The 27,627-nt window shown below is 38.7% G+C and overlaps 1 protein-coding gene across 2 annotated transcripts in view; it reads left to right on the forward strand.

Moving 5' to 3' along the window:
* The window catches only part of SLC35F1 (solute carrier family 35 member F1), a 391,741-nt gene that overhangs the window by 314,900 nt on the left and 49,214 nt on the right, over positions 1–27,627 (forward strand). For both annotated transcript variants that reach the window (XR_009404454.1, XM_059400616.1), the window contains exon 3: positions 1,048–1,175. Coding sequence is in view for 1 of the 2 variants with exons in the window: in XM_059400616.1 (XP_059256599.1) it covers positions 1,048–1,175 (128 nt within the window). In the remaining variant the exon portion in view is untranslated. The remainder of the gene's footprint in view (positions 1–1,047; positions 1,176–27,627) is intronic.

Below are 27,627 nucleotides of genomic sequence, written 5' to 3' on the forward strand. Positions count from 1 at the left end.
GCCATGCTGAGTGAGTTTAGAAGGAGATCCCTCCCCAGTCAGACCTTCAGATGTGACTACATCCATGGGTGATAACTTGACTGCAGCTTATTGAGACAGCTTGAATCAGAGACACTCGGTTAAGCTGTGTTCAGACTCTTGACCCACAAAACAAGGAGGTAATCGTTGCTTATTGTTTTAGGCAGCAGTGTTTTAGGATAATTTGTTGTGCAGCAATCATAATGAACACAGTCACTATTCACTCAGTTTCTGCAGATCCCATACTTCTATGAAGACCTCACAGCTTGACTCTAGAGAGCTGTTATTAACAATCATGATTTCCCCTTGAGAAATAAGATTTCTTTCAGGCTTGAAAGATGTAAAAATATGGATGAAAAGCTAAGGGATTCAAAATCTGTTCTGATGTTATAAACTTAAGAGGCAAGATGGTGAAGATTATGGTTGGGAGCAATATTCAGACCATGATCCTATGGCTCTTGTCCATCCGAGAGTGACCCTCTACTTTAATTCTTTCCCATCACCCACACCCCACCAGAATATAATGTTCAAAGCATGTAATGTTCAAAGCTGGGCAAGCACTCAGGATGGCATCTGGGAGTCTAACTGCAGATGTGCTGTCAAGCATAGGCCTTTGTCCATTGGCCTACCCTCATTTTGTTTCTTTCTATTTTACCACAATACTGAAGTTTAGAATGATTTGGACTTTGTATGTGTTTATGCAGCCTTTCTGGTATGCCTTTCCTTTTATTTTTACATTATGTGACTTTTTTTTTTCATCAGATGTTCATGAGAAAAATGCCTTTCATGGTGAACTAAAAACCTACCTAGTCTTATTCTGGTATAAAAACCAATTTGAAAAGACAAGGTCTACAATGAAGACTATTAGCTAAGTAAAAACGTGTCAATCTTTGACACAATTCATTTGTTTAATTGAATATTTGTTAAGGAACAAGAAAAATATAGAGTACAACGGTAATTTAGAATCCTTCTAAATATACAGTTTCTATTTCAGAACCTAACCCATTTCTTCTCACCTTCATGACACAGGAGAAGAAAACCTCCTGGCAATTTTACGACGAAGATGGTGGAAATATATGATCCTGGGACTCATCGACCTGGAAGCAAATTATCTGGTGGTCAAGGCTTACCAGTACACGACTCTGACCAGTATTCAGGTACTGGCGGATCTTATGTATTTCTCACCTTCCTCAGTTTCCAGATGTAGTTTGCTTTCAGTTTAGTCACCTGGAAATCTAAATACTTTACTCTAAAGGTTTTGCAAGAGGGACATTGGGTGTTTAAAAATTAACTTGTGCATTATTTCTATGTCTTATTAATTTTTCTTAATTCAAATGTAATTGCATATCTTTTTCCTCTTTGTTCTTATTGGACTGTAACTACTGAAAATGTAGGAAAATATTTTCTAACTATAAATACTACCAACTAATCTTATGTCAGTAGGAGAGTTAATAGGCATAAAAACAGAGCCATTTTAAACACAACTTAAAACATCTTAGAACAAGTTAATGGACTTTGATTAAGTAATCAGTGCTTAATAATCTTTTCTTTTAGCTTTCTTTAATAAGGAGATTTTGCAACCAGAAGGGACAGAATCTTTCCTAAAAGAACAAGATACAAATTCCTAAATAGTGTTATTCATGAAGATAGCCACTCTGTCCCCCCTTCCTCCCTCTCCTTTTCTTTTATGCACATGGGTGTGTGTACACACACATACACACACACACACAAACACAATTGCAAGTTTAAACTTAGGTTTTCACAACTTTCACCAGACACCATTTACATTCTTCATTATACCATAAATTATACACTTGACCTTTTTTTTTTTACCCTCATTTCCCCTTTATGGTCATATTATGAATTTTATAGCATTCCAAGGCTCTGGGATGAAAACAAAATATTATTCACGTATGTTATATCTTACTTAGACTTGATATCACAACAACATTCCTGCCATTCAGATAATTTACTCAGAAAAACAATAACAAAAATGCAGAATCAGGGGCACCTGGGTGGCTCAGTGGGTTAAAGCCTCTGCCTTCAGCTCAGGTCATGGTCCCAGATCCTGGGATTAAGCCCCACATCTGGCTCTCTGCTTTGCCAGGAGCCTGCTTCCTCCTCTCTCTCTCTCTGCCTGCCTGTCTGCCTACTTGTGATCTCTCTCTGTCAAATGAATAAATAAAATCTTTAAAAAAAATTTTTTTAAAAATGATGCAGAATCAAGCAAGCAGACCAACCACCTAAACATATTTAGATTGCATGGATTGAATGGGAAGTTGTCTAAGCTGGAATGAGATGGGGCTGCAGGCTTCCTCCTGCATGCCCAGTGAAACAGAAGGGATGCTTGTCTACCTAAACCCATTGAAAAGAAGTCCAGAGCCCTTATACTAATTGGACCACAATGACAGCAGGGGAATGCTGTGAGCTAATTGGCTTAAAGTTGGACTCCCCAACCCAATACAGGATAAGATTTCTGATTGTCTCAGACTCATGTTTTTCAGGAGTACTACTGGCATTTTGGGTGGGGCAATTTTTCATGATTTGGGTCCCTTTCCTACTTTATTGGTCATTGAACATTCTTAGCTTCCGTCCACTAAAAGCTAGTAGGGTCTTTTTCAGCATTATAACAACTAAAAGTGTCCCTGTGGATTTCCAAATGCCCTCTGGCAGAGAAGTACCATCTCTGCTTGAGAGTTACTGACTCACCAGTCAGGACTCACTCGTGGCCTCAGAATGGGATCAATCCCACTAATCACATGTCACCCACTGCAGGAGGAGAAAGATGAATAAATGCTGGGAAATCAGCTACGTGCCCCCATACTCAGCTTCACTCCCACTCACTTCAATGAGTCCCACAACAGAAATAGGTATCTCTCTTCTGGGCTCCCATGGCACTTTATTTGTTAGCTCTGTCTACAGTCTGTCTTACTGAAGAATGATGTTTAAATATTCCTACCTACTCCACCCGACTGTGAGTTCTTAGGTAGACAAGCAAGGGTAATTTCTTGTTCACCTCCGAAGTTCTAGTATCTACTAGAAAACCCAGCACATGCCAGGTACTCAATAAATGTTTAAAGAAGTTAATTCAGTTGTATTGATTTCCACTTTTGGGGGGCACAGAAATTCCCAGCAGTTCTCTACCTAAATGTAGAGGCCTCCAGAATGTCTTTACAGATAGGGCAGGAGAAGGAAGAGACAAATGTTAGCTTTGTGGCAGAGCTGAGCCCATTAGTCCAGAGCCAAAAACTGTAAGTGAGCCTGGGGAGAATGAAGAGGAGATGCTCCCCTTTGAAAATCTAGTTGGCTTCTGTGGGTTTTTTGTTTGTTTGTTTTTAAGCATTGTAAAGTCACAACCAATTGTTGGTTTCTTAAGTTCTATGGAGCTTTTTTGAAAAAAAAGTTTGTTTGTTTTTTTCAATTTTCCTTTCTCTTCCTTTCTTTTCTTTTTGGAGCAGTGGCAATTTATTCCTAACAACTGGTCTCATGGTCTTCAGGTGTTTAGTTCAACCCATGTCATACCCCACCATTCTGATCCATCCTGCTACCTCTCTCAAATTCGTTCTTCAATGCCTGATAAACCTGAAAAAGTTTATCTTAATTCTTTAGCAAGAAAGAAAAATAATAATTCTACTGGAATATCAGTTGGTCTTCATTGTAATTTACTGAGCAAGGAATAGTGAAAAGTAAAAAAGCAAGTTGAATCTAACAATTTTAGAATGACTTTGCGACGTACAACAAATAAGCCTATTAAATAATGATAAATGGTCAGAACAGAAGGCATTTGTTCTGGAACCATGTCTGTACAGCTATTTAGTAATTTAATTTTGTTTACTCATTGGAAATCAGTAGAACTAACAAGTGCCAATAATTTTTCCTTATTTTTATAAATATTAATTCAGCTTTTAATATGTGTTTAGCTTTTACTCATATTAATCAATAAGGAAAATATATTAATTAAGCCTCTGAGAAATGAGCTAGTTATTGCAAGTGACATAAAGAGAAATGAATAAGCCTTGCCCTCCAGAAACATATGAATTGATAAAGAGCATAAGAGGCAAAAATCTATCGATAGCAATGCCAAGTACGGCAAGAGAACAGATGCCTAAGTGCTACAGTTTCCAAAGAAGGCAGAGATGATGTTTATTTCCAAAGACCAAGAAAGTACCCATTCATATGAGTCTATAAGATTAGATAAAATGTAGAGAAGATAAAATGTGGGTATAGATTTGCACATGGGATGAAGAGCATGACAGAAGCGTGGGAGCAGGAAACCCAATGAATATGATTGGGGAGCAGTTATTCCAGTTTGATTCAGCCAGTCACTAAAAGAATAATTACTGAATAATTCTATGTTCAAGACATTTTATTAAGTGGTGAATAAAGTTGCAAGCAAAAATAGATAGAAGCTGTATTCTCATGGAACTTTTAGTCAAATAGGGAAGGAAGCATTTGGTCAAATAATCAAACAAATGGATGTATAGTTTTAATGAAGGATAAGCATTCTAAAGGAAAGCAACACAGTTCTATGAAAATGGCTCTCAAACCAACCTGACTTCCAATGGCAAATTGGGGAAGGTTATCTTCTGAAGAACTGATAGTGAAACTGAAGTCTAAAAGGGGAGTGAAAGAAATAGATGTATTCCTGGAAACTTAAAAACTACTAAGACTGAAAACAGGAAGAAATAGACAATCTAAACAGACCCCCAGCCAATAAGGAAATTGAAGCAGTAATCAAAAATCTCCCAACAAACAAGAGCCCAGGGCCAGATGGCTTCCCAGGGGAATTCTTCCAAATATTTAAAGAAGAAATAATACCTATTCTATTGAAGCTGTTTCAAAAAAATAGAAATAGAAGGAAAAATTCCAAATCATTCTATGAAGCCAGCATTACCCTGATCCCAAAATGAGACAAAGACCTCATCAAAAAGGAGAATTACAGAGCAGTATACCTGATGAGCATGGATGCCAAAATACTCAATAAGATCCTAGCCAATAGGATCCAACAGGGTGCTAAAATGATCATTCACCACGACCAGGTGGGATTTATTCCTGGGATGAAAGGGTGGTTCAACATTCAGAAATCAATCAACGTGATAGAGTACATTAATAAAAGAAAAGATAAGAACTATATGATCTTTTCAATTGATGCAGAAAAAGCATTTGATAAAATAAAAGCATCCTTTTCTGATTCAAACTCTTCAAAGTATTAGGATAGAGGGACCATACCTCAACACCATAAAAACATCTATGCAAAGTCTATGAAAAGTCCACAGTCAATATCATTCTCAATGGGGAAAAACTGAGAGTTTTACTTTAAGGTCAGGAGACAACAGCGATGCCAACTATCACCATTATTGTTCAACATAGTACTAGAAGTCCTAGCCTCAACAATCAGACAACAAAAAGAAATAAAAGACATTCAGATTGGCAAAGAAGAAGTCAAACTCTCTCTCATTGCAAATGACATGATACTCCATCCACAAATTACTAGAACTCATATAGCAATTCAGCAATGTGGCAGGATACAAAATCAATGCACAGAAATCAGTTGCAAATCTATACACTAACAATGTAACTAAAGAAAGAGAAATTAAGGAATTGATTCCATTTGTAATAGCACCAAAAACCATTAGATACCTAGAAATAAACCTAACCAAAGAGGTAAAGGAGCTATACTCTAGAAACTACAGAATACTTGTGAAAGAAATTGAGGAAGACACAAAGAAATGGGGAAAAAGTCCATGCTCATGGATTGGAAGAATAAAGATTGTTAAACTATCTATGCTGCCCAGAGCAATCTACATTTTCAATGCAATCCCTATCAAAATACCATTGACATTTTTTACAGAGCTGGAACGAACAATCCTAAAATCTGTATGGAACCAGAAAAGACCCTGAATTGCCAGAGGAGTCCTGAAAAAGAAAACCAAAGCTGGGAGCATCACAATGCCGGACTTCAAGTTCTGTTACAAAGTTGTGATCATCAAGACTGCATGGTATTGGCACAAAAACAGACACACAGATCATTAGAACAGAATAGAGACCCCCAAAGTGGACCCTCAACTATACAGTCAAATAATTTTCAACAAATCAGGAAAGAATATCCAATGGAAAAAAGAGTCTCTTCAATAAATTGGACAGCCACATGCAGAAGAATGAAACTGGACCATTTTCTTACACAATACACAAAGATAAATTCAAAATGGATGAAAGACCCCAATGTAAGACAGGAATTCATTCAATGGAGGAGAACATAGGCAGTAACCTCTTTGACATCAGCCACAGCAACTTCTTTCAAGACACATCTTTAAAAGTAAAACTGAACTTTTGGGACTTCATCATGTTAAAATGCTTCAGCAAAGGAAAGAGTTAACTAAACTAAGAGGCAATGGGAGAGGAGTGGGAAAAGATATTTGCAAATGACATTACATATAAAGGGCCGGTATCCAACATCTATAAAGAACTTATCAAATTCAGTACCCAAAAAGTAAAAATCCAGTCAAGAAATGGGCAGAAGACATAAATAGACACTTCACCAAAGAAGATATCTAAATGGCCAACAGACATATGAAAAAATGCTCAACATGACTAGGGAAATGCATGCTCAGGGAAATGCAAATCAAAACCACAGTGAAATACCACTTTACACCAGTTAAAAGGAAAAATTAACAAGACAGGAAACAACAAATGTTGGCAAGGATGTGGAGAAAGGGAAACTGTCTTACACTGTTGGTGAGAATGCAAGCTGGTATAGCCAGTTTGGAAAACAGTATAAGGTTCCTCAAAAAGTTAAAAATCGAGGAACCTTACGACCCAGCAATTGCACTACTATGTATTTACCCCAAAGATACAGATATAGTATAAAGAAGGGACACCTGCACTCCAATGTTTATAACAGCAATGTCCACAATAGGCAAACTGTGGAAGGAGCCAAGATGTCTTTAAGCAGATGAATGGATAAAGAAGATGTGGTTTATATATACAATGGAATATCACTTAGCCATCAGGAAGGATAAATACCTACTATTTGCATCAACAAAGATGGAACTGGAGGGGATTATGCTAAGCGAAGTAAGTAAAAAAGAGAAAGACAATTATCATATGGTTTCACTAATATGTGGAACATAAGGAATAATGCAGATGACCACAAGGAAAGGGAGGGAAAACTAAATGGGAAGAAATCAAAGAGGGAGACAAGCCATAAGAGACTCTGGACTCTAGGAAACAAACTGAAGGTTACAGAAGGGAGGGGGTGGAGTGATGGGATAACCAGATGATGGTATTAAGGAGGGCACATGTTGTGATGAGCACTGAATGTTATATGCAACTAATGAATTGTTGAACACTACAGCAAAAACTAATGATGGCTTATTTTGGCTAACTGAACGTAATAATAAAAATTAAATTAAAAATAAAAATAAGAGATAATAAATAAATAAAGAGGAGGGGTGGAAAGAGATCTAAACAAAGAAGACAGTGGGTTTAAGGCCCTGGGTAGGAAGGGCTGTGGCAAAGATGAAGTTGGAGACCAGTCATGTGACTGAGCATAGGGAATGAAGACTAGTACAAGATGGCCTGGAGAAGGAGGCAGACACCAAACACTATGAGTCTTGATGGCCAGGTCAAGTGTTTGAGTCTTAAGGCTAAGTGCCATGGGAAGCCAAATTTGAGTCTTAAAGAAAACTCAGGCCCTAGTGTAGAGAACAATTAAAGCAATGTATTCTCTTAAAGGAATAGAAAAAGACAGAACTGAAGACTTAAGTTGGGACCATATTGTAGGAGGTCTTCAATGTCAGGAGGAAGAGTGTGACTTAATTTTATAGGTAAAAGCCATGAAAATTTCTGAGGAAAGAAATGATAAGATGTGACCCTGTAACCCTTTTTCAGAGCACTTCTGTTTTCACAAACCAGAATTCATTAATAGTTGGCACAGCACCAAATACTTTTGTTTCTTGATTCTTCAAAAAATAGAGACACCAAGAACCTGTCTTTGCTTTTTCTTCCTGCCCTTTGAGTTCGTTCACCAAACTTAGGGTTGGATGTCACAAACAACTGATACAGGAAACTTGAAAGGAAAACATTTTTTTCTTTTTTTTTTTTTTGAAATATATATTTTTGAAATGATTATAGACTCACAGAGAATTGCAAAAATATATAGAGTCTTTTGCATCATTTATGCAGCTTTCCCCAATTGTGACATTTTATATGACTTTTGTATGATGTCAAACCCAGTATATTGATACTGGTACAATACTGTTCACTAGACTACAGACCTTTTTCAGTTTTCAACCCCTTTTCTTTCATTTATGAATGTGTATGTGTGTGTGTGTGTGTGTGTGTGTGTGTGTGTGTGTGTAGTTCTGTGCACAGAATGTGATCCCATTTGTAAGATCCCACTAACACAATTAGGAAACAGAACTTCCCCATTACTACAAAGCAACTCTGTTGTGCTCCTGCTGTGAAGTTGCACCCATCCCACCAACCCATCCCTGTCATCTGGCAACCATTAATCTATTCTCCAGCTATATGATTTTGCTAGCAGGAGGATGCCGTATAAAATGGAATCATGCAGTGTTTAACCTTTGGAGATTTTTTTTCCCCCATTAAGCATAACGTCTTTTAAGTGCATCCAGATTTTTGCATATATCAATACTGTAATCCTTTTTATTGAAGTGTAGTATTACATGGTTTAGATGTACCAGAGTGTGTTTAACCATTCACCTGTTGAGAGACATTTGAGTTGTTTCCACTTTGGGCTTCTACAAATAAAGGTGCTATGAGCATCCATGTGCAAGTTTTTGTGTTAACATAAGATTTCATTTCTCTGGGCTAAATGTGCAAAAGTTCATCTGCTGGGTCATATGGAAAGTGCCCGTTTGGTTTTAGAAACTGGCAAATGGCTTTCCAAAGCTGCAGCACCATTTTACATTCCCACCAGCCATGTATGAGAGGTCCAGCTGCTCCGTATCCTCACCAGCACTTGGTGTTATCATCATCTTTTATTTTAGCGATTCCAAAACACACATAGTGGTTTTATTGTGCAGGTCCATTGGAGCTAATGTTGAACATCTTTGGGGGAAAAAAAAAGTTTTAACTTTACCTTCATAGTTGGAAGCTAAAAAAAGTTAACAATGGCAAAAGTGATAACATATTAAGGAAAAAGATGATGGAGGAGAGACACTGAAGTGAAGAAACCCAGCTGTTTCCCTTATTAGAAAATGAGGAGATTTATAAGGATTTATAAAGATTGTATTCTAAAGACACCTTTGTGAGTTTGTATCTCTTGACTTGCAGAGAATAGACTGTGCCTGCGACTTTGAGACGGATTAACGGTGACATTTGGATAAATTCTAAAAGCACTGCTATTTTTATAACTGTGCCATACGAACCATTTCAGTAGAAATATCAGCTTTACAACTTCTCGCCTAAAGATTATTCATCTTTTTTCAGCCGTGTAGTACTAAAATGCAAACAGATGAAACTGGTACTTCTGTGAAATCAGAAGAAAGCTGGTCTCTTCAAACATGGTATTTGGCAACTAAAATTAACTCACGTTGGAAACGATTTGCAGTACTCTTGCTGATAACCATGCTGAGGGGTCTGTACCTCCAACATATCTCCTCCTCACATAGTGTATACTTCAGAGCACTTTCCATTCTTCTGGCAGTTTCCATCAGAGGCAAAGGACAAGAAAGAAATTCCTCTGGCTCTGGTTATTTTCTTTCTGTCCTGCTCATCTAACTCGGAACATGTTAGGACCGGTTAATACAGAATGCAAGCCAGCCTCCCCAGTGTGTATTGTGATATCCAGCTCTGAAATTAATTCTACAAGGCATACACACAACATATACATATAACATACACAACATGCTAGGATATACACAAGTGACAGTTTGTCTTATTGCTTTACGTAACTCTCAGTCATTTCTGGGTTTTCTCTTTGTCAGTTTTCAGTAGGCTATGAGTTAAGTTGTATCAGATCCAGAAAAAGGCTGGGTAGTTTATACATTATTATGTCGAAAATTTAAGCCATGTGAATAGACTTGCCTTTCAGATGTATTTATTGTTTCAAAAATGCCTATGCTGTAGTTAGAGGCTGGGGATAGGACTACTGATCAGACCTGAGTCCTGCTGTGAGGCAGTGGACAGCTATGTTATCAGTTAAGATACAATATAGTAGGGTGATGAAGAAAGTATGCATTAGTATCTTTCCTGGAGACAGGAGAGGGGTACCACTCATCCTCAGGACTCATGTACCTCTGGTCCCATAGTCAAGAAGTTATGATATAAGAGAGAAAGTCACTAAACTTCTTATTTGTAGCCAACTTGTATTTCCATCTCCATGGATGAGCCCAGAGACAAGAACTGCCTATGCATGTTAGAAACAGATCCATGGGCTTGAGTTTACGATTATGAGTTCAGCTTTTAAGACTGTATTTCCTTCTTTACCCTTGCTGTTTTACCTGTCCTTTGTGTAGGACTATGGCAGTTTATGACTATTCAAAAGATATTTTAAAGTACATTTAAAAGCAAAGCTTTAAAAGCAGACAAAGTTCTTACCGTTTAAGGGAATATGATATTCTGAATATCTTTCAGATTTCTTAAATCTGGACTTTTTATTTTCACGATTGCAGAAGTAACCTAAATATGTAAATAAAATAAAATTTAAAAAAAATAAATAAATATGTGATTGGACACTGCAGGTTTCCTGCCAGCGTTTTAACCTGAAAAAAATACAGACTTTTTTTTTTTTTTTAAACATATTTACTCCCTCCTGCATATCTGTAAGGACCTTGAAGGTGAGACCTGTGTATCCGGTATACAGTAAGCACTAAATAAATTTCTCGTGTTTGGATAAATGCAGAAACAATTCATCTTTGTTTCCTTCACAAGATCATGCATATATATAGATACCAACAATGTATGAAATATTTGCATAAATAAGGTAATGCATGAAAGGTTGAATTTCTAAAGGTGAGCTACCAATGGGGTAGGACAACACAGTGATCGTTAGTGGTTTCATCATCAGTAAGTTCATTTATTCTTAGGACTCAGATATAGAACACTAAATACCTTTTGAGTATTCTACTATGCTCTGGGGATGTAGAGGTGATGAAAAAACTGTCCCAGCTCTTAAGAAGCTCAAGCGTTATAGGCATTGTCTCCACACAGATTCACTCGTGCTATACTTAGATGTTCAGAGCATCTTCACCTTCTTCCTAACCCTATATTTATCGTATCTTTCTAGGGAACCTTCCCCTCAAATGCCCACAAGCTGGCTAAATAGCAGGAGGCGGAGGGAAAAGTCTGATTTCATATAAAATTACTAATGTCTTCTAGTTAAACATTTTCTCTGGATAATTGAGTTGCTTTTGGACAAATGCTCACCCTCTCAGAAGTCCCTTCTTCCATACTCACTTCTGAGATGGCATGTGGCTGGGTCTGTAGTGTGACCTCGGGCCTATGTTGATCCTTTGGCTGCTCTCTAGGGTAGGACAGCTCTCCTGTTGTTGGGTGTGCACTTGCTGGATTGGATGTGGAGCGCCTCAACTCTGGGCCTGGCATCCGGCTGGCCTCTGATGTTCACTCTGCCCCCCGGTGGGGGTGTCCCTCTCCTTGCTGACTAGCCCCCTGATCCTCACTGATCTGCGGCCTCCAGGTATCAGGCTGTGAATGTGTTTGGTCTTCAGCCTTGCTGGTCCTTGTCAGATGGAACCCCTTGCCCCACCCCAGGTAAGCCAGCCTGCACCACTTTGCAGAGCACTCAGACTTCTGGCAAAACAGGAGCCCCAAAAAAGGCTTCTGGGGAACTAGGGTGCTCTCTGCTAATGACACTTCACCTCTCATCATTCTCTGATGCAGGCTCTTCAGGTTGGTGTGGCTGTCCCAAAAGGAAACCAATGCTTTGCTTTCAGTTTTCCCTCTAACAATCTAGCATTCTTTCCCCCACCTGGGACTTCAATGCAGAGAGGGCACCTCTGGGCACCTATGACTCAACACTTGCTTCTCCGATGTTAATTCCTTTTCTCTTCCCACAGTCCATGGTGGGAGAGTCAAGCTCTTTCCCCACTCTTCCTCTCTAGCATGGACTTCCTTGTCTCACACCCTCCTTTCAGGACACCAGACCTCCCAATTGGGTCCTAAAGTAGAAAAGAGCAACCTTCCACGTTCTAGAAGAAACTCTGATGTAGTTCGTAATCAATTCTTAATATGCTGGTGGGAGAATTACAGAATTTAGAATGCCTTCTCTGTCATTGAACCTGACTCTAGCCCATTCTTCACTAAAGACATCAGGAAAGTCAGCTTGGTATTTGGAAGTTGATGAATGACCTCTCTCTTCTACAAAGGACCTGCCCTCTTTTTTTTCTCACGGCCCAATTTAACAGGTAGAAGACAGAATGGGCATGATTGACGGTGGAAAATTAAATTTCCAGAAAACTTTATCCTATTTTTCTGGAAGACAGATGTATAGACAAATTGCAGTGCAGTCTGAACAGTAGTAAAATGGAGCTATGCACAAATGCTATGGGATTGCAGAGAGGAGGGAGGGACTGCTTCCACCCATGAGAAAGGACTCTCCAGAGAAGACATCTTGGTGGGGTCTATAAACCTAGACTTGACTGACAGCATGAACCCCACAGTAAAACACTTGGCCAAGGGCCACTTGGTTCTTTGGTGATTGTCAGCTCCAATGGCTCATGTAGACAGGTTATAAATAAGTGAGATGCCCTTATCTATTTGTTTCCTGTCTGAACACCAGTTTTCCCACTTCGAAGAATTTTAAAACCTGCCTGCTGGTGTGGTCCTGGGTGTGCACATGTAACACTGCATGCAGTGAGCCTTGTTTCCCCCACAGTCCCAGGCAAAAATAATCCAACAAACAATGACATATCATATTGTTCTGATCCCACCACTACCTCCAACACCTTCCTCAGTGACGTTCCTCTGTCCTTCCTGCGGATGGAATTTCCCTGGTCTTCCAGCATTCTCAGACGTGTCTGAGATCCATGTGACAGTGAGTCGGCCAAGCTGGGACACCCACTGCTTTAGCCAACCTCCAACATGTGGTAGAGGCTCAAAAAATACCAGTCCTTTTACTCACCTGTTTTCCACTGCATGGATTCTTTCCATTGGTCCATTTAAGAAAAAAGATACATGTTGCCTCAACTAGACTGTGCTCTCCACACACAGTCTCACTCTTGGATAGCAAACCGAAGAAAAGCAATGAAAAATTGTGCAGTTGCATGCAAACTGTTCTAGGTGAAAGACCTTGTTTGAGATACAAGAAGGTTAGGAAACCCACATTCCAATTAGCTTTGCCACTGATTGATTACTCTGTTACTTCACATAAGACCATTTGCCAGTCAATAGAGGTGAAATCCCATAAACATTAATGAGATTGCTTCTAGGTACAAGCAAAATTCTTCTAGCCCACTCTGTTTGGGAGTGAAAATATCAAGGGAACTTGTATAAGCCAATATGGTTATACCCTACTTGGAATTATGTTTTCACAGTATCAGAGCTAAACAAACCTTAAAACCATGGAATGCTGTTGCTTGACAAGTAAAATCAAGAAAATTTTCTCCTCTGGTACAGATGCACCACTTTTATTTTGCAACGAACATGTTCCTGAAATATTACTTCCAAATAAACTTTTACAAATGATTTCTAATTTTAATACTCTGGGAAATGTACAGAGTATTTCTTATAAATTGAAAAATCATTCTGTGCAATGAATAGTAACTATTTCTGTTTCCATAGATATTCTTTCAATACGCTGAGTTTGTGAAAAGTGAAACACTCCTATAGTCAGTATTATGCCACACACAAGATTGATATTTTCAAAGTTAGCAGCCAAAATACCTGTTATGTTTGGTGGATAAGAGTGAACAGGGCAGAGGGGAAGACACAGGAGGCCTGGCTGTGGATATCCCCAAGGTGTCTATGTGCTCACATAGATTAATCAGTTAACCACTGACTGCCTTACACCTCCCAAATGTGCTTGCTCTCTACAGAATAGAATCAGTGGAATTATGGGCAAATGGACACTTTTAATCGATGTTTTCATTCATTTAAGTAAGGAATTGAAAATAGATTTAGTGAGCACCTCTAAATTGTGTGTGTGTGTGTGTGTGTGTGTGTGTGTGTGTGTGTGTGTGTTTGTAAAAGGGGAAAGGACAGGGAGACTGAGAAAACAGGACCAAGACAGAAAGCACAGTACTGAAAACAAGTCTTCTAATGTCCAAGTAGATAAAATTTCAAAAATTCAAAGTTTACTTTGGAAACTAATACCTTAGAAGCCTTAATAGAAACTAATTAATATTTTAAAAGTCAGAATGTTCCAGTATGGTTCAGTTATTCCACTACTGGGCATTTACCCAAAGAAAACAAAAACACTATTTTGAAAAGATATATGCATCACTCTGTTTGCTGCAGCATTATTTACAATAGCCACAATATAGAAGCAATGGAAGTGTCCATCAATAGGTGAATGGATGTAGAAGATGTGATACACACACACACACACACACACACACACACATATATACAGTAGAATGTTACTTGGCCATAAAAAATTACTTGCCATTTGCAACATATATGGATCTCAAGAGTATTAGGCTAAATGAAATAATTCAGAGAAAGACAAATACCATATGCTTTCATTTATATGTGGAACCTAAAGCACAAAACAAATAAATAAATGAATAAAAATGGAAACAGAATCATAAATACAGAGAACTGGTGGTTGCCAGAGGAGAGACGGTTGGGTGATGGATGAAATAACTGAAGGGGATTAAGAGATACAAAATTCCAATTATAGAATAAGTAAATCACAGGATGAAAAACAAAAAATAGGGATGTAGTCAATAATATCGTAATAACGTTGTATGGTGACAGATGGGGACTACACTTACTGTGGTGAGATTAGCTTTATGTACAGAATTGACTCACTGTGTCGTACACTTGAAACCAATATAAAGATGTTTATCAGCCATACATCAATTAGGAAAAAAAAAAAGTGTTCCAATTAGCCATGCATTAAAATCCTGCCAATTAAGGCTTGTTGCCCAAACGTGTTCATTTGGCCTTTAAGTGATTTTTATACATATGAAATCTTTTGATAGAAATTTAGAGTCATGTTTTTATTTCAAATCATCCTCCCTGCCTTTCTTCAAGCAAAATTCCATAAATAACATCACTGGTAATTTCTCATAGTTTTCTTCAGGTAATTACTTCCTTGGTTTCTTGAAACATTAAAGATTATTAATAAAATGAAAGAGAGGGTAAGAGATTTTTATGTGTTGGTTACAAGATTTGAGGATTTTTTTTTTAAACCAGTGATCTAGTTTGGCCTCGTTTAAAAAACAATCCTATATCCTATAAAGGATTTAATTAGGGGATACAATATGAAAAGATAATGGACTTGAAAAGAGCTAGTTTGTAACAAATAGCTTCTCTAATTAGGCAGTATAACATGAAAATTAAGAGTAGGCAAACACCAAGTGGTTTCATTAGAAACATCATTCTATATAAGAATTCTCTTTCTTTTCAAATAAAAATGTCCTTGAGGTAAAAACAGTATTTTACTATATAAGATGTAAACAGAGTGGCTTAGTAAACATAACCAAATTTATACTTTCAAATTAATATTATTCTTTTTTTAAAAAGATTTTATTTATTTATTTGACATACAGAGATCATAAGTAGGCAGAGAGTCAGAGAGAGAGAGGAGGAAACAGGTTCCCTGCTGAGCAGAGAACCCAATGTGGGGCTCCATCCCAGGACCCTGGGATCATGACCTGAGCTGAAGGCAGAGGCTTTTTGGAGCCACCCAGGCACCCCTCAAATTAATATTATTCTTCAACATGCTTTTTATTACACACTTATTTAGATGTGCCTGCCATTGTTCAAAATATCGTGGAGTTTCTTTGACATCTTCTGAGCCGATTTTAAGTCACACAGATTTCTTTTATAATTTATCCTTCTTTTCGATCCCAAAAGTATTATCTAGCTTAATCCAGCATTTGTGTTCTTTCCAAAAAAAATAAAACCTACTCTTGAAGAATGAGCAATTGCTTCCGTTAAGAATATTCCAGTGAGGGCTCTGAAGGTGATTTTACAAAGTTCAAAATGTTTTTGAGCAATGAGAGCTTCATTAAAATACACCCATGACCTTCCAGCATGACTACCTTGAATGACAACCATGTCCAGATTGAACAAATTCCAGTGTTAAAGAAGATTAGATATGTAAACACCTGCATGCCCTGTTCAATAAGTGGCAGCTTTCTTTCCCTTAAAAAAAAAAAAAATCCTCATTATTTCCAAGGCACACCTTTCTTTATGTATGAACATAGCTTGTGTCATAGGCAGAACAATGACCCACCAAAGATATTAGAGTTCTAATCCCTGTAATATGTTACTTTACGAGACAAAGGAACTCTCAGATGTGATACAATTGATGAATCTGAAATGATGAGATAATCCTAGATTCTCTGAGTGACCTCAATATAATCACAAGGTCGTTTGAAAAGAGGACCCAGAGTCAGGGCGGTGCGGGGTGGGGGGAAGATGCAGCCATGGAAGCAGCCTAAAGATGCTACCGTCTTGGCTTTGAAGATGGAGGAAGGAGCCACAAACCAAGGAATGCAGGTTGCCTAGAAGCTGAGAAAGGCAAAGAAAGGGGTTCTTCTTGAGGGCTGCCAGAAGGTACACAGCTCTGTGAACATGTTGATTTTAGGACTTCCGACCTCCAGAACTGTATGATCATGAATTTATATTATTTGAAGCCAGTAAGTTTGTGGTGGTTTGTTAGAGCAGCAATAAGAAATGAATACATTTGGAGACAATATTTAATTCTTCCTCTACCCCCAGGCAGATTTGAAGGTGCTAACCTTTCAAGGGCCTTCCAAAAGGAACCAGAAACACACAGGTGCAAGGGCAATCTTCTGTTGTCTGTCTGTGCTGGTGTTTCCATTCTCTGAGAAAAGGATCCTGGCAAGGACCTATTTCCTCTCTGTGGTCACTAAGGTCCCAATGCTCCCACTGCCGCCTAGATGGATTTCTTTGGAGGACAATTTTGGTGCTGTCTGCCATGAACAGATATCCAGGAAAACACTCTTGCATCATGATTGGTAGCCTTTACAGAAGTGCTCATTTTGATTCAATCACTACACAAAATTCACCTGCAATTAGTACGTAAAGTAGGATGATGTACTTGCACTATAAAAAAGAAAATACGTTCATTAGCCTGCTTACTTTGGCAATGCCTTTGAAGGGATGTGTTTGTTGATAAATCATAAATGAGTAAAAGTCTTTGAGATGCATTAAGAATGAAGGGTATAGTCTTAAAGCTGCTAAGACTTCCCCCATCAAATAAATAAATAAAATCTTTTTTAAAAGATTTTTAAACTCAGTGGAGCGTCCTGCTCTTGGTTTCTGAATAGGTCATGATCTTGGAATCTAGAGACAGAGCCCCCTCGTCAGGCTCCACATTCAGCAGGGAGTCTGCTTCTTTCTCTCTCTCTCCCTCTGCCTCTTCCCCTGCTCGAGCTCTCTCTCTCTGTCTTTCAAACAAACAAATAAATAAATAAATAAATAAATAAATAAATATTGTTTTAAAAAGCTGCTAAGACTTTTTAAGACTCAGACCATAAAAATTAATAAAAACACCAACCTGTGAGAAAACAGCAGGAATTATTTCTGTCCTTCTTCCTGTCTTCCCTCTTTTTTATATCTTCTGGCTCAGGGGCCAGTTACAATTCATGATCCCTTGAACAGGAAGACAGAATATAGCTGAGCATTTTCTGAAACCATCAGCTGGTCAGTTTAGGAGATGCAACACCATCTGGGCCAGAGAATGAGGACAGAAATAGGTGCTACACAGAAATGCACCTCCAGGTCCTTCGGCTGAAGTCCTCTCTATGAGCAGCTTTAGGTAATACTAGTTACCTCAGTGATGGCAGATTCCCCCCAAATGGTTCAGAGAAGCAGAAAATTTTCACCATTCAACATCTACTATCTGCCAGACAATGAGATAAGCACCTCTGGACCTTGTTCCAAAGTTCCCTTCTCAAAGGCTCCTTCCCTGGCCACCCTGTTTAAAATCACAATCTCCTGCCCCATTCAGCACTCCCTTCCCTCTCCCCTGCTTCATTTTTCTCCATAGTTTTTATCTCCATTGGCATAACTATATATTTCGATTGTCAGTTAAACTCCATAAATATAGAGAATTTTTTATTCTTAACTAGATTTCTAATTTCCTCGGATAGCGCTGGGCCCCTTCTAGATGCTCCACCAATATTTTTTAGTGAATTAATAAAATATTTAAGGGGCCCTTGTGTGTACCAAACACCATCTAGCTTCAGAAAATAAAACTTGAGTTCAAGAGAGAAAAAAATCCTTTCCTTATGGAGGGTAATTGTGTCTTAGCATAGTAAGTACAATTTGATAATACTGAGACCAGTGGGAACCCCCTGAGGGGGCACTTAATTCAGATTTGCGAAGCCAAAGAGGGCTTTCTAAAGGAAATGTCTCAACTGAGCTCTGAAAGATATGTCTGAGTGGATGAGGGGAGGGGTAGTGAGAGAGACGGACATGGGAACTCTGGGCAGAAGGAACAGCCGGTGCAAAGAAATGCGTTGAGAAAGACCATGACATGTTAAACTAAAAATGCTCTGCGTGGAGTTTGAAAGAGAAATGGTCAAAGAAGAGAATGAAGAGGCAGCTGGTGACAGATCACGAAGGGACTGACAAACAACGTTAAGGGACTTGGGCTTTATCCTGAGAGTTTCTAGAGTAGTAATGATATGATGAAATTTGCAATTTAGAAAATTCATTTGCATGGTCTGATGAGGAAGGGGCAGACAGGCTAGGGCAAGTAAAGAGGTTCTAGAGAAATATAGGTGGCTAAAAAGACAGGACTCGGTGACTTATTTGATGTGTGCATGAAGAAGGATCAATCCACGTTTTATTCACCCATGTGTGTAGCAAATATTTATTGAGCGTATATTACATATACCTTTCTATGAGTTCTAGATATATAGCATAAAGATCATATTCTTAGCCTCATGAAGCTTCCCTTCCAAGTTATACTTAGTTTCACTTAGTTATACTTAGTTTCACTTTTGTTTTCTCTCAAACCAGAACATGAGGGAGTAAGATGTGCAAAGATATGGGGAAGAGAGTTCTAAGGAAAGGGAACAATATAAGGGTGAAGGCTCTGGCATGTTTAAGACACAGTAAGAGATGACATTGAAGAAAGAAGTAGAGGCCAGATTACATAAGGCTAATATAATATATATGTTATTATATATAATAATACATATGTGTTATTTTATTTTATATTATTTTATATGGCTATTACATAAGATGAAGGAAAACATTTTGGGTTTGTTCTAAGAAAAATCATTTGAACGTGCAGAGTGCAAGGTGCAGAGTGGGGGACTGATGTGACCTAATTGGTATTTTTAGATCACTGGGGCTGTGGCTGCTCATGGAGAGTTGACTGTACATGGAAGCCACTAACTGAAAGATGCAGTGACTTGAAGCCAGGTGCTAACCACAAAGGTGGCTAGAGCTTGGGGGATACATTTATAAGATAGAGCCAATAAGGTTTTCTGAGTATTTGTATGAGGGATGTTTGAGAGATTCAAGAATGATTCCTCGGTTATTGGACTCAGCCACTGGGTTGTGCCATGTGGTAAAATGAGGAACATAGGGGAAGAGCAGATGTGGAACAGAAAATCAAGATTCTGCTTTGGCCACATAGGCTTGAGCTTCCTGTTGCACATCCAGGCAGAGCTTGCTAGAGGCGGCTGGGGATATGTATCTGGGGTTCAGGAGAGAGGTGGGGGCTTGGATTATTAATTTAGAATCATTTTTAAGTAGATGGCCTGATTATATCACCAATGGGGTGAATATAAATGGAAAAGAGAAGGAACCTGAATGCTGAGCCTTAGCACCAGCCAACATTCAGAGACCAGAGGAAAGAGGAGACCCAGAAGAATGTGATAAACCCTGGAAGCATGTCAGGGACGTGTTTCAGGAGGAATGGAGTGACTGCTTAGATATCAGGGTTCGGGATTCAGACCTGAGCAACTAAGTCTCCAGTGGTCGCATTCAGCGGGGGAAGAACAGTATGGAGACACAAAGTGAGTTATGTTTGTGCCATGCTGAGCTGTAGGTATTTTTGGTACATCCACACAAGATCAGGAGGCTCTGGAGTCTAAGAGATGGGTCCAGATTTGAGACGTAGATTTGGAAGTCATCAGGAGAGAGATGACTTTTGAAGCCAGAATAGTAGGTGACATCATTCAGGATAAGTGTGGAGAGATGGGAACAGATACTATGGCAAAGTCCCAGACGCATAGCATAGGAGAAATGAGAGTGAATCCAGGAGCCCATAGACTAGGAACTCATAACAGTCTCACAAGGAGGCTTGAGAGATGAAGGGATGGATGGGGAGCCTGGCAGGTAAGAGCACCAGCAGGAGGGAGTGTCAAATGCTATACTGAGTCCAGTAAGGACTAAAATGTCTCTGCTGGGTTCAAAAACAAGAAGTGTATTTTTGAGCAGTTTTGACTGTGCTCGGGAAACAGAACCCAGATTGCACTGAGTGGCTGAATGAAGTTGAGGGAGACGGAAGCAGTGGCTGAATGCAACTCTTTTCAAGAAGTTTGGCAGGAAAGGAAGTAAGAGGTGGGTGACAGCCAGAGGGTGGCATATGTAGAATATGAAAATGAGAGTGCCAAGGACTGAGCCCTCAGACGTGACAACTTTGAGGGACAAAAAGAACAAAATGAGTCAAAAAAAAAAAAACCAGAAGGAAGGGCCAGAGAGGCAGGAGGGAAGAAAAAAGACATAAATCAGGAGAGGAGAGAATTAAATGAGAGAATGATTAGTAATGCCAAATGCTGCAGAAGGTTTAGTCAAAAGCAGCAGCACACTGTAGCTTTGGTGATCCCAGCCAAGAGAGGTGTCAGTATTGCTGTATCTTGAGGAATAACTGGGGCCAAAATACCGGAGGCAGTGGCTAGAGATTACTCTTTCAGAAAGTGGCTGTGAAGAGGGAATAAATAAATAGCTGCAGAGCAATTAGGCTTCCAGGGTGAAATCAACATGGGCCTATATGGCAAAGAAAAATAGCCAACAGAGAGCATGGGATCAAGAGGGACGTGGGATAGATGCTGGAAGCCAGGTTCCTTAAGGATAGAACGGGAAGGTCCCGAAGAACAGAGGACAGAGGGAGCTTCAGGGCTAGGCAAGTCCTTGGGGAGCACGGACGGTGAACTCCAGGAAAGAGATGTGTCTTCATTGGCATCTGTCTGCTTTGGACCAAGTTGTAGAATGTCCTGTTCACTCTGGTATCGGCTGCATCTCTAGCAGTGCTGAGTGTGCAGTGGGCACTCAATAAACACCTGTTGAATACATAAATAAATGATGAGCATAAGGCAATGAAAATCAGATTTTGTCTTTTTTAATAAAACCTGGAAGAGTTGGGTTAAACCTAGAAGCAGAGCCCCAAAAAGTACAAGATGTTCTCCTGTAGCTTTTGAAATTGTTTCTGCCTGCTGTTTTAATGCTGGGAGGAATCAAAAGTAATGCAAAATTAATGTAGAATTAATATTTCATCAGAAACTTTCATTCCCTTCAATATGTGTTTTGAAATGTGTGCTTTCTTTAATGTAATTGTTAATGTTCTTCTGTCTGATGATTTTTATAAATAAGAAATACAAGTTAGTGGTGCATGGCTGACTTAAGGCAACCGCTTCTCCAAAAACCACTCAAGATAGCCACACAGTATCAAAGACTCATCGCCAATCCCGAACTATTCTAATTCCTTTTTTTTTTCCTTCTGCAAAAATGTTGGATATGTAAGAAAAAAATCATAACTAGGTTTGTGATTGTCTTCCTGGGAAGAGCTATCATTCACTAAGTGGATATTGATGAATGGATATTTTCAGCAAAATAGAGCCATAGTTTATGCTGTAATGAACGGAAAGCAGCCGTTTCCATTCTGGTGATACAATTCTAATTCTCATACACTTTTTCTTATAAACTGCACCTTATTTAATATAAAAAATGCAGACAACCATTAAATATTATATTTAATATAAAAAATATAAAAACTGCACCTTATTTAATATAAAAAATGCAGACAACAATTTCAATACCCTCAGAGTCTGCCCACTTGCCAACATGCTCTCAGGGTAAGAAAGAGCACAGGAGCCTGCTAGAAAGAGTCAAGGCTGACCCAGCCTACACCAGTGTTGTTATAACTGGATCCGATATAGTTTCTACCCCACCTGGACCTGACTGCTTATACTCACTTTGTACAAGAAGAGTGGCAGACCTGGGATCATCTTGGCTCTGACACTTCAGACTGTGTGACCTGAAGTAAGTTACCTATCACTTCAGTACTCTGTTTTAGCATCTGTAAAATGGGAAAAATAAGAACCTAGCATTCTGCCTGTTCTAAGGTAGACATTCAGTAAATGTTAACTCCTTGCTTTCTACTTCTAAAATCCAGTTTACTGATAATCACAGCTTATTCTTAAACCTGATTCAAAGTCCGGTGATGCTCATCCAGAAGGAATTTGTCCTTTGGGACAAGCTCTGCTCTCACCTGAGATAGATTTCCCTACAGCAGAGCTAAGGAGTACATGTCTCCTAATTATCTGTTTTCCAGGGGTCACCTAGATTTCCAGGTTCCTGTCCCAGATTTTCAGTGCAGGGTAGTACCTTTTTTTTCCCCCTCCCTTTCTTTCTTTCTGTCTTTGAGAGCTGAAGCCAAAGAAGCAAAGTGAATGTATTTTAACAGCTAGGAAGTTCTTCTGATGGACGGGCACAAGGAGACGTAGAAAAGTCACACGTTTAAATCCTTACCGGTAGTAACAAGAAAAGTAGTTTGGTGAAAATCTTTTTCTAAGTCTCGGAAATAGGACATTTCCTGGAATAGGGCTGTCATATAATCAGCACAAGGACACATTTTATTAGTTTGGCTCTCTTGGGCAACATGATGGAAATATGTCTTCATCTAATATGAATATTTCAAGACAATAAAACCTAAACATTAGGTCCTAAGGTATAGGGGTGGAGGTGTTATGAATAGAATAACTCTGAGAGGAAAAAAAATCCGAGAGGTGGAGGGAAGGAGGGTGTCTACCAGAAAAGCCTGTTCCTGATGAAAGATATTCCCAGTTGGATTTTTCAAACGCTCCGGGGATGGGTACGTGTCCAGGCCACTGAATTAAAGTGGTTCTTGATTTCTTATGAATGTGCATTTTCCAAATTTATACACTCTCTTCAGCTGGACTGTCTGCCAAAAAAGGACTTTTGTTGTGTCTGTGATACTGAAGATTGTCCTTTTTTAAGATCTTTCTCTGTTAATGCTTCAGTTTTACTCACCGGAGATGAATTTATAATATATATCACTTTTAGAAACACAGGAGAATTGCCAATTAGAAGCAGAGGAAGGGAAAGTAGGGAAATGTTCTCTTTCCTGGAATCACCTCCGTAGTTGCCTCGGGTTTAGCCTCTGACAGCTGGGCCACGTGAGGGGAGCTTTTTCCCTGTGAATAGCCGGAGGGGAGCGCTAATGAGGAGCCCCAGGCTGGCGGAGGAGTCTTTTTGGCAGACAATTAGAAGGAGGGATGAGATCACCTCCTCATTATGCTCTGCTGGAATGGGAGCAGTTGGGTGGCGGGTTTTGTGTTTTGTTTTAAGTTTTTTTACAAACCATCTGCTTCCCTTGAGAAAGACTGATCTGACTCTTGTAGGTTTTTTACACTCTCCTAACATGTGTTGTTGTATATATTTTGAAAGCTGTATATACTCAAGAGAGGAAATTTGGAAACCACAGAGAATTGAGATGGTGGGATTGTGACAGTGGTTATCTGATCCAAAGATGACCATTGTTAACATCTTATGCTGATTTTCTCCTTCTAGAGATTTTTGTGACTGATAATACCATATGTAGAACTTTGATCAAGGAATGAACATTTATGTGAACGTACATGTTAGCCAAACCAAAATGGTATAGAAGGAAGATGCAGGAGCTCCTGTTTTCCCTATGATACCACTCGGGCCCAGGGGGACGTCCATTCCCTTCTAAACACTGAGAGAATGGAAGAAAACTGTCTTTTTTCTCCATCCCTCCTTACTTCACCTTAAAGAGGAAATAGCTAATTCAATATCCAATAGGGAACTTTACTGCTTGGTGGGGTTGTTATGTCTTAAAAGGAAAAAAAAAGGAGGAAAAAAACTGTCATCCTAATGTTTCATTTCTGCCTGCTTGGTGGATTGTCCCATGCTAGAAGGACCCCTGAGAAAGAGGCCTTGGCTTGGTGGCTGTTTTCCCCGGTATATCTGCCTAAGAAAGATTAGGCTAAGTTAAAATTGAAGTGGGAAATAGGAGGCAAGACTGTCTTCTGCACACCAGATCTAATGTTAGTACAGCTGGCATCTAATCTCCATTTGGTTCTTTGGATATCTTAGGTGACCAAGAGGAACTGTCAATATTCAACCAATTTGACCTACAAAAATAGCTAATCCAAATGGGTCAAGTTATTATTTTCTGCCAGATAGATTCTAGAGGAGAGCAGAAGTAAGTGATTGGAACCACAAATATTCAACATTAAAGAAAACAGTACAGGTAGCTTGTTAGCCACAAAAGACAACCTCTAAGCCTCTGAATATAGATATTTTATCAGAGTGACTCAGTTTTTCTGAAGATATTTAAGGTCCATAAGATGGAGCTAAAGGACAAGCCATGTTGAGTCTTTAAGTCTATAAGAACAAAATGTAAATTCTAGGGAGATTCCTGAAATGCCTGTTTTGGATTTGCAGAGCAATTCTCCCATCCAGGTTACCTACATTTTTCATCATCATCATGTTGCAAAGCTTGTAAGCACACAAGTCAGAAAACATAAAATAGCATGACAAGCTAATTTTATGACCCTTATGATGCTCTGGTATTTGTTCCTTTTCATAAATTAAAGTAACTTTTTGAAAGGGATAAAATCTAAGTCTTAAATTTGGTCTTTTGGAAGAAGTCACTTCTAGTGGAAAGAAGTAACCTACTGGCCTTTTGCTGTACCTCCAGGCAAAGCTACTGATTCTTTTTAAAAATAAAATTAATTTTGTTTATACTTTGGATTAATTTGGTGAAACTGTGGAACTAAGAGAAAAATTTAACAATAGCCTAAGTATACCATTTACTTTAGGTGCTATGTGACTGTCTACATTTTCTGTTTTGATTAAAACAAACAAAAATACTAGAGGCTCATGGGTGTCTCAGTCGGCTGATGGGCCAACTCTTGATTTTGGCTCAGGTCATGATCTCACAGTTAGGAGATGGAGTCCCCCATCAGGCTCTGTACTCAGCAGGGAGTCTGACTGAGGGTTCTCTCTCCCTCTCCTTCTGCCTCCCCCAACTTAAATGCACCATTCTCTCTCTCTTTCAAATAAATGAAGGTGAGATAGATTTAGAGACACAACACAGAGAGAGGATGCAGTAATCCAATGGTATATGTGATTATTGGCAGGCTTACGGTGTATCATACCACAAGTGAGATTGTTGTACTTTGCGTGCTTATGGGATATGTCATGGGGACAGGATTTACATTATTTTCCTTATTTAATCATTTTGCACTAATTTTGAGAGTCAAGTATCATGATTACATTTAACAATCAGAACTTATATTAATGTGCTGGTGATTGTACAGTGAACTTCTGTGTCAGTCAGAAATGTATCATCATAATCATCCATGTGTAATAGGACTCAACTAGTCAAGTTATATAGTGGCTCTGAGTTCAGCCACTTACATTTACTCACAAAGATATTGTAGAGACATAGATACATATCAACTAAATATGCACATGACAAAGATAGACACACATCAAGTAAAGTAGAAGGGATAAAATTCTTATTTCATACAATAAGTTAAATAAAATTAGTGCGATGGCAAGCAACAAAGTCATGGGAGCAGCAGAATTAGGGACAGAGTAAGGGTAGAAAAGGTTTTTTGTTTTGTTTTGTTTTGTTTTTAATTCTGCAAGCATTTACTGGTCATCTACTAAATCCCAGGTTCTGAGTGAGATGGTGGAGAAAAATATAGTGAAGGAGGAATGACCATGTTAGAGGAGAGGAGGGACTTACATGTGAGCATAAAAACCAGATTGAGCATGTCTGAATCCAGAGAGAGGTGGTCTGGGGAGTGTTGGAAAATGGGGTTAGCATAGAAAGGAAGAGAGAAGCTTGAGTGGGTATTGGCAAGAAGAGGGTGTGTGTGTGTGTGTGTGTGTGTGTGTGTGTGTGTGTGTGTGTGTTAAGGAGAGAGCATAACCATGTGTGGTTGAAGACTGTCAGGAAAGATCCAGTGTTAAGAGATTGGCTGAAGCTGAAAAGACAGGGAGGCTGAGAGAGGAGAAAAAGTTAAATGATGCTGTGATCTTCCAATGTGTACTTAAAAATAAAATATATATATATATATATATATATAAAGTTATTTAATATTAACTTCTGTTGTCCTAAAAGCAATGTCAACACAGTTTTTTAGTTATTATTAAATAATTTTTGGAAACTGCACTTTAACTCTGTGAAGCCTAGGAGTGCAAATACTAGTATTTTAGCCCTAGTTGCTCTATTACTGGAGGCACTAACTTGCTCTATTATTGGAGGTTCAGATTCCTTACCCATAAAAAGTGTATAATCATAACTCCTTTCAAGTGCTATTTTTGGAGATAAAGTAAAAATAATGTGTTTTGCAAACTGTATATTTATAATAAATAAATACAAACTAAGCAAAATATTAATAACATGTAAAACCTACTGTAAATGTTATTTAAAGCTACCAAGTTTAAATAATAATCCTGGAGCTATCACCTTGTCTTCAGAGAATGTGCCCCACCCACTGAGCATGGTATGCCCCAGTGCCTCCATCAATAGTCAGACAACTTGGGATCATAGACCTCTCTGGCAGGTAGCATCTAAAGACTAATGATGTGGAAGAGTTCGTTTAAATCTTTTGGATAAAAAAGATGTAAATCCAAGGTTGTAATGAACACTTTTCTTTCCATGGTGTTCTTCGTGTCTGTTGAGATTTTTCAGAGCATAAAAAGAATGAAATCTTGCCATTCGCAACAACATGGATGGAGCTAGAGAGGATAATGCTAAGCAAAATAGGTCAGTCAGAGAAAGACAAATACTGTGTGATTTCACTCATATGTGGAATTTGAGAAACAAAATAAAGGAGCAAAGCAAAAAAAGAGTGAGGCAAACCAAGAAGCTGACTCTTAACTATAGAGAACAAACTGATGGTTTCCAAAGGGGAGGTGGGTGGGGGGATGGGTTAAGCGGGCAATGCAGGTTAAGGAAAGCACTTGCTGTGATGAGCTCCGGGCGTAGTCTGGAAGTATGGAATCACTATATTGTACACTTGAAAATAGTATTACACTGTATGTTAACTAATTGGAATTTAAATAAAAACTTGTAAAGAGAGAAGGGAAAAAAAGATAATTATGAAATACTATTCATTTGTTTATTTTTTGGTTGTTAATATTTTATCATTTCTTTTTGGATATAGAAATGTATGCAAAGAAAGGTAA

Source organism: Mustela nigripes, chromosome 5, assembly GCF_022355385.1.
Source record: "Mustela nigripes isolate SB6536 chromosome 5, MUSNIG.SB6536, whole genome shotgun sequence".
Lineage (NCBI taxonomy): Eukaryota > Metazoa > Chordata > Mammalia > Carnivora > Mustelidae > Mustela > Mustela nigripes.